Consider the following 14,853-nt stretch of genomic DNA (forward strand, 5'->3'; position numbering starts at 1 on the left):
GCCTTAGTCTGACCGGTAAGGTAAGCTCATGATAGTAAAATGCTTAGTTAGAGGGACTGTGATGGATAAAATACATAGTTAACATTAAAAAGGTAATCAATAAGCGAAAACTTTATCCAGAAGCTTGTTTAGGTTGCTTCTATTATGAATGAGAAAATCGATTCTAAATGCTATTGACGCAATCTACTTCAAATATCCAAATAAAATTTTCCGCTTATTCAAGTCAGTTTACTCTTTTTTTAAATGTATATTTTGTACATGCCGCAGTATTTTCAAATCACATATTAGTAGCATCAGTAAAATCACTGACCGAAAGCAATAATAGCGCGTCCGCCCATCTCCCAAAGCTTAGGCATAATAGCAGGTATGTTTCCGTTTTCGATATGCAATAAAGTTACTGGTTCAGTATATTAATCGTTTTCAATAAACCTATCTAAAATGGTGCGATTTCTGTGCAAATCTGATTTTTTATGTTAAGTTTTTCTTTCTTTTCGTTATTACTTATGAGTGTGATAGGGACAGGAGATGAATTGTACCGCTTTTTCTCAGATCACAGAAATTGTTTTCGTTTTTCTTTTTTGCTTATTTGTGTGCAATGTTATGTATCTAATTCTTCACTCGTGCTTTCACGTCTAAAAATGGACGATTTCCTAATAGCTCAACATAAAAGATAAACAATAGGCAGTAAGCTAAGCTTCAAACATGTAAATTTGACCACATCTAAACAATTTCAAATAACTGCTAGGAGACTAAATTTAAGCTAACTTATTTCATTAAATTTGGAAGCCAAAACATACTTTTATTCAAGTAGTAGTAAGTAGGTTTCTTGTTTTTTTTTCTTAAAGCAGTTAAAGCTAAGCTTAATGAGTTGAGCAATAAATTCCCTAACGAAGGCTCTTCAATATTGCAGCATATTAAATTGACTATAGCAGCAAACATCTGTGCGCCGCGTTGTCGCCGGTGGTTTTTATAGTAAGTTGATGAGATCATCATGACGAAAGTAACTCTGCGGTTAGGTGTTCACGAACTTTCCGAATTGTGTCGCTGCAGAACGCTGTTTATCTTCATTCGCAACGGCGATAAGTCAATTTTTGCGAACCGTGGTAAAGAGCCAAAACGCTTGGTGTTTCCTACCGGTAGTGGGTCAGCTCCTTTCCTGGCGGAGATTTTCTCCTGATATTTGCTGGGCGATGTTGAAGTTCCCCGTGCAATAGTGGCGTATTTTTTGAACAACTTCGGAGTCACGATAGGCCCTGGAGGATTGTTTTCACTGTTCTTTGAGGGTGCGGCATCGGTTACTGTTATTATTGGGTATGGGCTTCGCTCCGAACTGCCGCTTCTGGTTGTTATTCTAGACTTATGGCAGGGTGGTTTCTGAGGAGACTTGCTCATTCGTGGCATTGTCGATACGTTCTGAGGGGACGCCTTTCGGTGAGAGGTTTTTGGTGATGTTGTACGCTGGGTTTCTGAACGTTTCGTGCTAGGTCTCCTAACTATTTCTTTGCTTGGTTTTGCACCTACAGTTATCGGTGGACTTGGCTCCACCTTTTTTGGTAATCGAAAATCTTCGTTGGGATAATATGAAGCAATTTTGTCGTCAATGGAATTACGATTCCGGTTGGTGCTACAAATACTACTTCGGTTGCTGTAAATGCTGCTGACTCCACTCGAGGTCGAACTGGAACGACTTGCTTCTTCGTTCACAACGCCTTTCCCTGCAAGAAAATAATTTCAAACGATCATCAGGTTTCCCATTGTAGGGGAAATTACCTATTCTCGGCCGTTTTGTTCTCTTCGTCTTAGGTTTTTTGAAACCTATTTAACTCAGAGGTGGTCTCAAATCCTTCCCAACTAAGCTGAATTATATTGCCAAGTTTCAGGCAATTTGGCTGACAAAAACCCCCCATGACGAAGAGAATAAACCTGCCGATAATACCCATTGTCACCCTATAATTTAAAATAATAACAAATGGTAAGAAATATGTAATGCTATGTCTTGTTACGGCCGAGACTACCACTGCATTTCCACCACTGTCACGGGAATAAGTTATGTTAGTTAGTATTCCGGCTGAAAGGGCTCGTTTAAAAGTTAACCATCAATGTTAACTTATTTTTCCGATCAGCCTAGATAGCTGTGTAGTGTCGGTGTAGACAACCGCTCAATTGGCTAAGAATAACATTATGGACCACCTGTTCCGGGGGAAAAAGTCCACTAAACAGGGAGCCCCAATCCAAGGTGTCAGACGACCCGTGCTGATGGATGAATGGTTGAGGGGGTTTAAAACATGCTCGATCTTTAACGGAGCCCTTAACGTAGGTAGATCACCATTTTGTGTTGCGTTATGATTAAATATCTACCAAACTGAACCAGTGACATCCGGTTTACCAAGTTCGGGTAAAGTGTTTTTGTAATGAGGATTCATGGTACAAAGTCCTTGTTACTGATGACAGTTTCTAAAACTGCATTTATTATACCTTGCTAATAGTTTAAGAATCGGACTTTGCCCATCCGAGACTACACTTGATGTTAGGAAAACAAACATGCTCCTCGTATCTAATTGCGTACTATAGCTATACTATAGGCTAGCCTATCAAGGACTGTTAAGTTCTGGTTCTTCAAGGACTCACGTGAATTCTTATTGCAGAACACATTCTGTTATTTGACAAAGTTTTGCAACAAGCCTAACGTCCCGGATTTTTCTATGTTGTCCTGGGACTGAACTAGAAACCAGATATGGATGGGGCTAGAGTTCCGATGCATAGATAAATATCAGTACCACCGTTTTGTTTTTCTCAGAATTCAAATCGATTTTGTTCGATAAGGGGCGGTCTTTCACTGGGATTTAAATCTCTAGGATAACGAGAGCTTTTCATCGTAATCAAATTCTTGCACCTCTGGGATAACAAAACAAGAACAGTATAGAAATCGATGCTTCATTGCCTCTCAGTGTCAATGTACTAGTAGTACGACATGCACTAAATAATAAGGATACGGGTAAAGCCAGTATAAAGATCTAAGTACTGGTCGCAGTTAGTATGGAGTGGCAGATTGTAAGGAATGGTCTCTAGCCTTCTCTAGCTACGCCAACGGCAATTCTCTATTCCAAAATAATTACCTTCCATGTTCATGTAGAGGGACTCGTCCTGGCACGTCTCGCTCGTGCTTCTAATTCGCATTTCTACTTTTTGTAACTTTTGGCGGTCAAACCCAGTTCCCGGAGCTCCCATTACGCAATATCCTTCCGGAGCTGGTAAGGAAACAGGCGCTGTTTCCATCACTGGCTTCATGCACGTCCAGCCAGCCAGATTCACCGTCGACGTGTTGCATGATATGTTGAAGCTGGGAACGATGTTTTCCGAAACATTCATTCCATGTCTATCTTTCTCCTCGTCGGTTATAGCCATTCTTGACAATGACTCCTCAATTGACGAACGTTTCGAAGCACTCAACATTTCCGAGGACATAAAGCAATCTTCTTCAATAAAATCACCTTCCTGCTGAATGTAGAATTCCGAGCTGCATGATCCTCCGTTGGAGATATTGTCCGTTGAGCCTCCATCCACTTTCAACAGGCTTAGATCGGGACTGGAAAAGCTGTTTCTTTTGTTCTCCGAAAATCGCAGATGAGCTACCTTATCCCGATACACGACTTTTTGATCTGCCGTAGAAGCCACTGCCTTATTGGCACTGCTACTTTCTGTTTTTAGAGGCTTTGAATCACTTACGCTCCCCATACATGCTGATCCACTGTTTGCCCGCCGTCGGTTAAACATGGATTCGAACAGGTGCCAGTGCTTTTTCTTTTTCAAAAAATCTGCCTCTGGTGTGGTGAATGACCGCTGCAGTTCAAACTCGTTGGTATGCAATCGTGGACGGGGAGGCAACGGAGGAGGTGGAACGTTTTCGGCGACCGCTTCTGATTCTGGACAGCTCCTGGAAAAAAGTAGATACATTATTTGGTTAATACATATATGCAGTGTTGCTGAGCAGCGATCGAACTGGCGAAGCACGATGAATGTTTACTCGGCATTGGCATCATATTCAATAAACAACACATTTCTTCATTCGGTGCTTTGTTTGTCGTCGGAGAATGAACCGAAAGCCCGATCGTCCTAAGGTACTTCATTCCCGATCCATGGATCGTTCGAAATGAAGAGCAGTGCGATTCGCATTGGCTGCTCTTCGCGAAGAGCAAGAAAAACATTCATTGCGATCAGGCGTCGACGCGGCGGCACCGTCAATAAACCTTCCCCGGTTTGATGCAGGCATAGTTTGATTGATCCACAGCGAAGCGCTGAGATGCCGCAATGCAAGTTTTTTATTTGAAGAAAAATGGACCTGCATTACAGTGCACAAGAGATCATTTTGCAGTATGACACTCCACCGCCGACTTGGTCAAGACGAACCCAAATGAAAACAAACTACCGTCCTGAATCGAGCTTTAGACTGCTGAATGATTCAAACAATTGTTTTTTCACAAATGGATTACTGGAGCAAAATATGCATTTTTTTCACGCCAGCTAATGCCATTGGATATAAAACAATAGTGGTGGTGTGTTTGAATTCTCTTATAATCTTTTTATCGGGAATGGAGAGCTGTACCAAACTTAAAATAAGTTTCAATTGTCCGCAGTTTCAGTCTGCACGGTAATTGTTGTTGTCAAAGTTCGTACCGAACAGAACCATCGCAGGCAGCACGCTCGTGGTGGAATGAATGCCACGACGAATTGCGTTTGCTTCGTTTGCTTGAATGCTTTTCAATGTGGTCGTATTGATTTATTCGTTCGTTCCTTCATTCGCGTTGCTTGAATTGTATTCACGATGCGAATATAGAAAATGAACAGCAGCGAATTTTGGATCGCGAAGATGCTTAAATGAATGCTCGCGAAGAAGATCCATTGCAGTGAAGTGAACTTTTAGGCGTAGATAACATTTTTGGGCATCTACAAATCAGGGAATAACTATTAACAACAGCAATAACTCACCTTTCGGCATGCTCCCTGATATCCGCTAGCTTCATTTCCTCGTAGATACCAGAAGCAATAGACGCGCGAGAAATCCGTGAACCATTGGCAAGCCCAACCACGTTTGGCCTGTTAGGTTCAAATATTTCCTCGTATATGCCCGACACACCAGATATTCTGCGTGCCATACTCGCTTCGGACTGATCCGGCACGTTCGGTAACGGTCCAAGGATATCGTACACGTCGGCCATATTCTGCGTGAAGTCCAGATTCTGGTACAACCCAAGATCTTTGCTCGACGGACTCGGTTGCATTTCGTTGCGGATCTCGTGCATCGGCGTTCGGCTGGCCCGTCGCAGCTGCAGGATCTCCTGTCGGTACAGTTCCAGATTCCTGATCGATTTCTTCATCCACCTTAGGTGACGTTCGCACAACAACTGCGACGGTAGGGCAAAGTACGCGCAGCATCGTTTGCGGTTGTGCTTCCAAAATAGTCCGTATGAATGTGCCCGCGTACGTGAGGTGGCCATTTGGACGGTCAGACCGGGAATATTGATGCGCACAATTAGATCGGTGCTCTCATCGGTGTGCGATTTGAAGAACGATATTTTCACGTAGCATGGAAAGCATTTGACGGCTTCAACGCGTACGAAGTAGCGTGTCCATGACTGGAAAAGAATTGAGTTTCGATTAGATGTGACGCAAGTAATTGATTCATAGAAGCGTATGCGCTCGTTATATTCTTGCTGTGGTTATAGTAGCGATACATAATATGTATTATCTTCACTATTCCTTATTTGACGTACTACTTAAGGGTAGCGATAATATAAACAGGGTAATTACATTTAAGGTAACTATTTTGTGTCCTAATAGTACACAACTAAAATATATAATATTATGCCTTGTTCTAGGCCTAGTTTTAATGTTATAGACTATAGAATGGTTTCCCAGACTGTGGGTCACGACCCCCCGGGGGGTCTCCAGTCTTTATCCAGGGGGTTGCAAGGGACAGTCGATTTTTTTACTGTAACAGAAAACAAATAAGGGAATTTCTATAGTGGGCCACGAATAGTATGTCTGCTGGCAAAAGGGGGTTGCGAACCTGAAAGTTTGGGAACCTATGGACTATAGCATTTACAGCCCAAAAATATCGACGCACTTTTGATCGAATTTGGGCATATTCACGTGAATAAAATAAATAAAGTAAATAGTGCATTGCGTTGAAAAAAAATGAGCGAGAAGAAAAACAAATCCACCGCAGAAAATGAACCATGAGGAAAATATAACTGCTAAGGTGGAACAAAGTATGGAGCAGAATGATATGCGGAGGTTCTACGAAATCGGCAATGGCATGCGGAGAAAAACAGCCAATACCGTGATGGAAACTTGCTGACAGACAAAACCATGGAGGCTACCAGGTAGAGAGAGCACTGCGAAGAATTGTTGAAAGTTGAGACTCAAAGAGCGACAGACAGAATTCGAATCGACGAAGCCGAACAGGCTGTGGAACCTCCAACGCTAGACGAGGTCAATACAGCCATTAGAGGGCTGAAGAACAACAAGGCTGTTGGGAAGGACGAACTTTCAAACAAGGTAGTGAGTAGCTGTATTAGCAACTTTTACACCGTATTACATTAAATATATGGGAAGAAGAAGAACAGCCTGCAAGGTAGTTAGTCTCATTTGCCCTCTATATAAAAAGAGCATCGTCTGCGAATTTCAAGCGGGTTTTCGTAAGGACCTTGGGCTGCAAAATAGTGAGACGGCAAGGAGCGTTCAACATAGCTCTGGTCTTCTCAAGTTCCTTCCTCCTGCTTCCACGGGGCAATCGATGACAAAGACCGCCAGCTAAGAATTATGTGCTTAGCTGGTAGTGTACCATGGGTGCTGTTGTCCTTCTGACTTTAGCAAGATTGAGGAGATACGTCCCGAGCGTCTGTTCACTAAGGAGGTGCGACTCAAACAGCGTCTGTTTTTGCATTCATCGGCTGAGTAAAAAATGATGCATCATGCCCAGCTAAACCCAAGGTTGTAGCCCTATCATAGTCATCGTCCAAATAGTGTTAGTTAAGACACTAAACAGAACTGGCACGATGTCCCTCCGGCGAAACAGACAGGCCCAATATACCACCCGTAAACATCCCTATTACGAATAACATAGAAGAAAACACGACTCGCTACAATCGAAAGAGACCCGCGCGACGAAAAAAGGACTACAATTAGCAACTAGGAACATGGAATTGCAAGTCACTTGGTGTCGCAGGATGTGACATGATAACCTGCGACGATTTACATCCCCGTAACTTCGACATCGTGGCGTTGCAGGAACTTTGTTGGACTGGACAGAAAGTGTGGAAAAGCGGGCATCGAACGGCTACCTTCTACCAAAGCTGTGGCACACCCAATGAACTGGGAACAGCGTTTATAGTGTTGGGCAAGATGCGGCAACGTGTGCACATTGGTCGGGCTCCATACAAAGGGGCGGCCAAAACTCCCAAAAAACGAAATTGATAATTTTAAACTTTATTTCACCTTATATCAAAGTTAATGTACTGTACTTTTATGATTATTAATTAAAAGAATACTAGCTTTTGTATTTCAATGACATTTTTACTGCCAAAGTGGCCTAAGTCATAAAATTGAAAAATGAATTATTCGAAAAAAGTAAAATAATAATATTTTGAGAATGGAATATATGTTTTAAGTTATCCAGCATATGAAAGCTTGTTATTGGACTGTTTGAATGCACGTATGGTGCAAAATTAATATGTCACAAAACTTTTCAAATTTTCATATATTGTACCTTAGAAATTTTGGGAATTTTTAAGTTAAAAAACGGTTCGTGTCGTCACGTGTCGCCGCAATTTCGAATAGTACATCTTAAACATCATGCTTAGAGCTGCCTAAAAACGTTTAAATATTTTGCAGAAATTTGCAGTTTTTCAAATTAGAGCTTTTTAAAAAAGTCATGTTTTTTCATATATTTTACGTCATTTTTCCATTTTTTACTGAAATAAAATTTATCTTTCCACATTTTTTACACGTTTTGAACAAACTTGATTGGATTTGATCGAAAGATGATCATTTATTTAAATCCGAATTGATTTTCCAACAAAAAACGCAAAAAATATGGAGTTTACTGATTTTCACTGTTTTTGAAATTATTGAAATTACGTAATTTTTGAATACCCCTTTTTAAACACTAAAAACACTATATACCGTAGCTGGGCAACCTATAACTTCGATTAAACACATAAAAAGAGTTTTGGCCGAACTTTATCTTTTTCCGACCATTGTGGTGTGATCAGGTGGCAGCCGATCAACGCAAAGATGTGCATGTTGAGAGTTGAAGGCCGTTTCTTCAACTACAGTATCATCAACGTTCACTGCCCACACGAAGCGAAACCTGATGACGAGAAAGAAGCGTTCTACGCGCAGTTAGAACAAACATACGATGCGATGCTTGCCCGCCGCGTGTCGTGAAAATCGTTGTCGGCGGCATGAACGCGCAAGTAGGAAGGGAGGAAATGTACAGACCGGTAATTGTCTGAAACAGCCTGCACGAATGATAACGGCCAGCGATGCATAAACTTTCCAGCCTCCCGTGGTATGGTAGTCCGAAGAACCTTCTTCCCCCGCAAAGATTTACACAAAGCCACCTGGAGATAACCCGACCATCAAACAGAAAATCAAATCAAACACGTTCTAATCGGCGGTGTAAATTCTTCTCGGATATAACCAATGTCCGCAGTGCGAATATAGATTCGGATCACTACTTAGTCGCAGTATGCATGCGCTCAAAACTTTCGACAGTTATTACCACACGTCGAAGTCGAGAGCCGCGGCTCAACATCGAGCAGCTGCGTAAGAAGTGGCTCAAGATTAAGCAGCAGCTAGCAGTGTCCCTACCAACGGAAGAGCAGCTTGGCGCAGCTACACTTGAAGATTACTGGAGGGTCATCCGATCCGCCATATGTAGTACCTCGGCTGCAGCACTAGGCTTCGCCACTCCGAATCACAGAAACGACTGGTACGACGGCGATTGTGAACAGTTGAAAAACGAGAATGTGGCAACACCGTGCGAGGACGAATGAGGCACGTTATAGACAGGCGCGGAACAGGCAGAACTCAGTCTTCCGGATGAATAAGCGCCAGCAGCAAGAACGAGATCGCGAAGTGATGGAAGAGCTGCACCGCACTAAGGACACACGAAAGTTCTACGAGAAGCTGAACCGCTCGCGCAGAGGCTTCGTGCCACAAGCCGACATGTGCCGAGATAATCACGGGAATATTCTCACGAGCGAGCGTGAGGTGGTCGAGAGGTGGCGGCAGCATTACGATGAGCACCTCAATGGCGACGTTGCAAGTACCGATGGTGGCGGGGAGACAGATCTAGTAATACGTGCACAGGACGAAAGATTTCCAGCCCCTAACCTCCAAGACATTGAGGCTCCTCCTCAGCCGGTTGAAAAACATCAAGCGAGTTACTAAAATACGGTGGAGAAGCAGTGGTGAGAGCACTACACTGGGTTATTACCAAGATTTGGGAGAAGGAAGTATTACCGGAGAAATGGATGGAAAGTATCGTGAGTCCTATTTACAAAAATGGCGACAAAATGTATTGCGGGAACTACCGCGCGATCACACTATTCAGCGCTGTCTACAATATATTCTCTCAAATTTGATGCCGCCGTCTATCACCGATTGCAAGAGAATTCGTTGGGAAATATCAGGCTGGCTTCGTGGGTGAACGCGCTACAACGGATCAGATGTTCGCCATTCGCCAGATGTTGCAGAAATGCCGCGAATACAACGTACCCACACATCAATTGTTCATCGATTTCAAATCGGCGTATGATACAATCGATCGAGAACAGCTATGTCAGATTATGCACGAATACGGATTCCCGGATAAACTGATACGATGGATCTCAAGTCCCTTCGAATCTCGCAGAGGGTTACGGCAAGGTGATGGTCTTTAGTGCTTGCTGTTCAACATTGCGTTAGAGGGTGCAATAAGGAGAGCGGGTATAAACACGAGTGGGACGATTTTCACGAAGTCCGTTCAGCTGCTTGGTTTCGCTGATGATATTAATATTATAGCTTGTAAATTTGAGACGATGGTGGAAACGTACATCCGATTAAAAGTGAAACTAGGCAAATCGGATTAGTCATTAATGTGTCCAAGACAAAGTACATGATGACAAAGGGCAAAGGGAATCACCGCGCCCACCACCCCGAATTTCTGTCGACGGTGATGAAATCGAGGCTGTTGAAGAATTCGTGTACTTGGGCTCACTGGTGACTGCCGACAATGACACCAGCAGAGAAATTCAGAGGCGCAGAGGAAACAAAAGAACAACATAAACATTACTCGAAGTTTGGAAACCCACCACAAAACTGAAACCTTGAAAAGAACTTTACAAATTACGTAACCTTTTTATGGCTTAATTTATGTTTCATCAATTTACAAATGTTTTATGTTTGAATACAATGATTACCAATAAAACTACACCTTTCAATAAAACAAAGACTAAAACTGATATGGCAGAACAGATCAACATAACACAATTGACGCTCACTTTGGACATTTTGGGTACTGGTTCACTTATTTATGTAGCATATGGCTCCCATTTCTATCTTACGAAAAACAAAGGAGTGAAGCGCTGTTTGTTCTGCCTATTTTTGTATTTTGTATTTTGCCGTAATCGTTTGTTTCGAATAGGAAGAATTTGGGAGCGTGAAATTACTGATGGCACTTATACCCTATGTTAAATACCGTAATCTGGGGGGGGAAGATGATCACTTCTCCTCTATTCCTTTCAATAAAATCAGGTATAAAGCATATGACTCCAAACAAATATTTTGAAAACATGTACTGGGTGGACCTGTATCAGGTTCCGTAAACGAAATTCTTACAAGGAACTGCTACATGTTGTAAAAAATGTTCAAATGGCCAAATTTGAAATCTTTCAAACCGGGGTGGAGTTGATCAACCAATGACATAACATTCTAAGATTGGAAAATTATTGAACGAACTAAATTTGATCATGCTGAATCTGAATAAGTGCTTAAAATTCTCATAACTAGTGTATTTTGTGTTTTAAAAGTAAAATAAAGTTTAGTTAATTACAGAAAGACCCACATTAAACGCCTAAAAATAGGCAATTTATTGAAAAATCGTCTTCTTTTCTCAAAAATATGCTATTTTCTAATAAAACTTGTATGTTAACATCAATTTTAACTCAAATCTATGTTCAATAAGCCTACCATGAATGAATAAAAGTATTGTGTGAGTCATCTGATATACAAGACGTTGATGGGAGGCGTTTTTTGAAAGACATTTTTTTCACCGTGATTTAATACACATCCAAAAAGTCGATAATTTTATGTAAAATCTTCCACAATTGACATAAAAACCTTCAAAAATCCTTCAAATATATTCGCCCAATTGGTTTACGTCAAAAGTTCTTTCATTGAAACAGAATTGTAGCGTCCTCAACCGTTGAAAGACGTGGATCCCATAGTGATCAACTTCACCCCGCTGATCAACTACCCCCCAGATTACGGTAACTGACAAATTATCAATAACCTATCAAACTGCATGAACCATAGTACAGAAACCAATAGGGCACTTGCTGGCTTTGTTTAGTGTGCCCAACAGACCCATTTGATTTTGCTGTGAAACGTTTCGTGACGCGATTCTCATTACAAAGCGTTACCAGCAAAATCAAAGGGTCTGTTGGGCACACTAAACGAAGCCAGCAAGTGCCCTATTATTACCGACAAACCGACATGCCAGCTTCTACAACTTTTCCAATTTTTCTTGGCAAATAAGTTCTCCTTCCAATCACTAGCTCCATCTGTGCGATGATTTACACAGCTTCCTTTTTATGTGTGCGTGCATACAGGAGCTTTGACTTGTCAAATTATTTTTTTATTCATTTCGAAGTAATAACCTTCATTTAATGTTTTGCGCAATAAGAAGGCATTTCTTTATTAACGGTGAAATGCAATTTCATCTGCTGAAACTAGTTATAATTGGGATATTTTTTTTTGGGACTTATTGACTTTTTTGCTTCATATCGAAGGGTATTTCTTTGAAAAGCTCCCTTGTATGGTTGATTGCATATTTTATTGGTGAGATAGAAATAAAGAGTGCATGTGATGTTTAAATCGGTCAGCTGGACATTTTTTGAGCTGTTTTGTGTCATCTTCTTCAAGGTTTCTTTTGTCAAAAGACGAAAATGACAGAACGAGTTACGGTTTTTAAACGGTTTAAGATTCAAATTTCTTGCCAATCTGTTCGGAGATGAACCAGCCATCGGCTGAAAGTCTCGATAATAAAGATAATAATAATAATAATAATAATTCTTGCCAATCTTGGAAACAGAGTGTCACGTCGGTTTGTCGGTGCTATTATCACACTTTCTAATCTTGCAAAAAGGGGAACTTTTATTAAAACTATATTTATTCAACGCAGGTCAATACAGTATCCACTTTGGCCACATGTGCCTACGTACTTCTGTGTGTTGAAACAAAAATAGAGGCTCGTAGAAGCAAACATAGGGAAGAGTGCGATGTAGAACATCAGCACAGTATGGGGCTGTCCATAAACCACGTGGTCATTTTTTTGGGACTTCTCGACCCCCCCCCCCCCCCCCCGCGTGGTCATTAGTCCGTACAAAAATTTTTATTCGTCCATACAAAATGGCCATTGGCCGAACCCCCCCCCCCCCCCCCCCCCTTCTGACCACGTGGTTTATGGACAGCCCCTATGCTGCTACCGCCGTCATCACTTGAAAAGGAAATTCCCCAACCTTCACGATTAGAACTTCAAATGATGAATTTCAGCGATTTACTTTTCAATAAAAATGCGATTTTTATTCGTATCTCAAAATTTGCTTATTATATTATATATATTATATTATATTATATAAGAAGCTTTTTTGCAATTATTCTTAACATTTTCTAGATCCAATGACTAGAAGTAAATTTGATCTACTTTTTAATGTTAAAAGCAGTATTTAAACTATAGTTTCGAAATTTGAATAGAATACAGTGATAAAATTTTCATGATTATTGGGCCGATGCAATTATTTAATTTGTTTTATGTCATCCCCGCCTTCAAAAATCCCAAAATATTGAAGGAGCGAAAAAAACCTAGCAACTCCACATTATATTGAAAAAAAAAAAATGCTTTCAAACTACATTTTTTCAATAGTTCAATAATTTTCAATTATGTATTAGAATTTTTAATTTTCTAATTTTTTTTTTCGTTTTTGTGTTTCTTATTTATTTTTTTTGTACCCGGCTTTATTTAGATATTCTACAGAAAATTCGCCGGATGTATAAAACTTGTACTACAAATAAATTCTTGAAAAGTATTGATTCAAACTCAAATATAGTTTGTATACGTATTGAATCGTAATCGGCTTCTACCATTATTTGCAACAAGTTCCATCTCCAACGTACATATCCCGGTATAGCTTAGCTTATCGAGCAAACAATGAGCGGATGTATTTAGAATAGATATACTTTCCAGCTTACCTTGAGGTGAGAGAACTCCAGCTTCCGCTCGCGAATATCTAGCTTCACATCCATAAACATACTGATTACGTTCTCCTCCATCTTTGGGCGCCGCCAGGGTGATTCACTGCAACAATCGGTCGGTCAGAGCTGTGTCGCAGTTTCGGTACTGTCCTGTGGAGTCGGTTTGCCGAACACGTTCTACAATTTGAACAATTCGCACAAACTGAGCCGATGGCAAAATGGGTAACGAAAACCGATTAAAATGAAGCTCGATCGAACTTGTAGCTATTGCTGTGCACACTACCCGCTTATCGTATAGGCACTGGATCACTTTGTAATTTGTTAGTGTCTATGCAGATACCTGTGTTAGCAGAGCTCTCGAGGGCGGTTCAGCGGACAGGAGAAAAATCTCACTGGTTGTTTAAAAACTATACGGTAACTACACGCGAAAGTGGTTGTTATAGACTGGTCCAAAATAGTGAATTTTCAAATATGCCAAAAAGCTCCAAAATTGGATGCCTTTCCTATTTTTTTTTAATCAAATGACGGAGCAATATTTCCAAAATCGTTTTCCATTACATACATATTTAGAGGAATTTGTTTACAAGTTTTCCAGAAACATTTATTTTTTATTTTTATTTTTATTTGCTTTCAAAAATTGTTGTTGTTAAACTGAAAAACATTTTCCATCAGGGAAAAATTAGAAGTTATCTCGATTCTTCCTCTAAATGTGGAAATCTATTTTGAAAACATTGCTCTGTTTTTAATAAAAATTGAAAAACCAAAATATAAGAAAATGCATCCAGTTTCGCCTCAATACTTTTGCATGACATACGTTTCAACTGGGATAAAAATACTGATTTAAAAATTAAAACTTAAACATCAATTTTGTTCAATTATAGATTTTGCTACACACGGTGTTAGGTAAGTTAGGCTTGAAATGACTCTATTTAGATGGGGATTGTTACGTCAAAGAATAAGAACAAAAGGTATTTGTATTACGAATAAAAGTGTAAAAATTAGCCCCATTAAGAGACAGAGTATACTATAGTTTGCATAGGGTTTTAGAAAAGCACTATTAGCGAACTTTCAATATTCAAAATAACGAACCAGTCTAGTATATACGATCACGGTTTGTGCGACAATAGCCATTCAAGCGATAAAAAAGTTTACAGACATTATTATTTATTACCTATATTGACGCGAATGCTGGTTGGTGATTATCCGATAGATCGGCGTGTGTGTCGGTCGGTAACACTTTTATTTTTCCTCGGCGAACGATCATCACTATATCACACATGCAATTGTTTTCCAGCAATCTCTGCTGTCTGGGTACAATCATGTAACAATTTTCGA

At 40.5% G+C, this 14,853-nt stretch overlaps 1 protein-coding gene across 1 annotated transcript; it reads right to left on the bottom strand.

Moving 5' to 3' along the window:
* Window positions 1-227: 227 nt before the first annotated feature.
* Window positions 228-13,661, bottom strand: LOC109414129 (uncharacterized; the record flags this gene model as incomplete). The annotated part of the gene is given in 4 exon segments (XM_019690913.3): window positions 228-1,715; window positions 3,117-3,934; window positions 4,987-5,633; window positions 13,516-13,661. Coding segments are annotated over 4 exon segments (2,241 nt in total). The 3' UTR covers window positions 228-1,020.
* Window positions 13,662-14,853: the final 1,192 nt, after the last annotated feature.

Source organism: Aedes albopictus, chromosome 3 (genome assembly GCF_035046485.1).
Source record: "Aedes albopictus strain Foshan chromosome 3, AalbF5, whole genome shotgun sequence".
NCBI classification, from domain to species: Eukaryota; Metazoa; Arthropoda; class Insecta; order Diptera; family Culicidae; genus Aedes; species Aedes albopictus.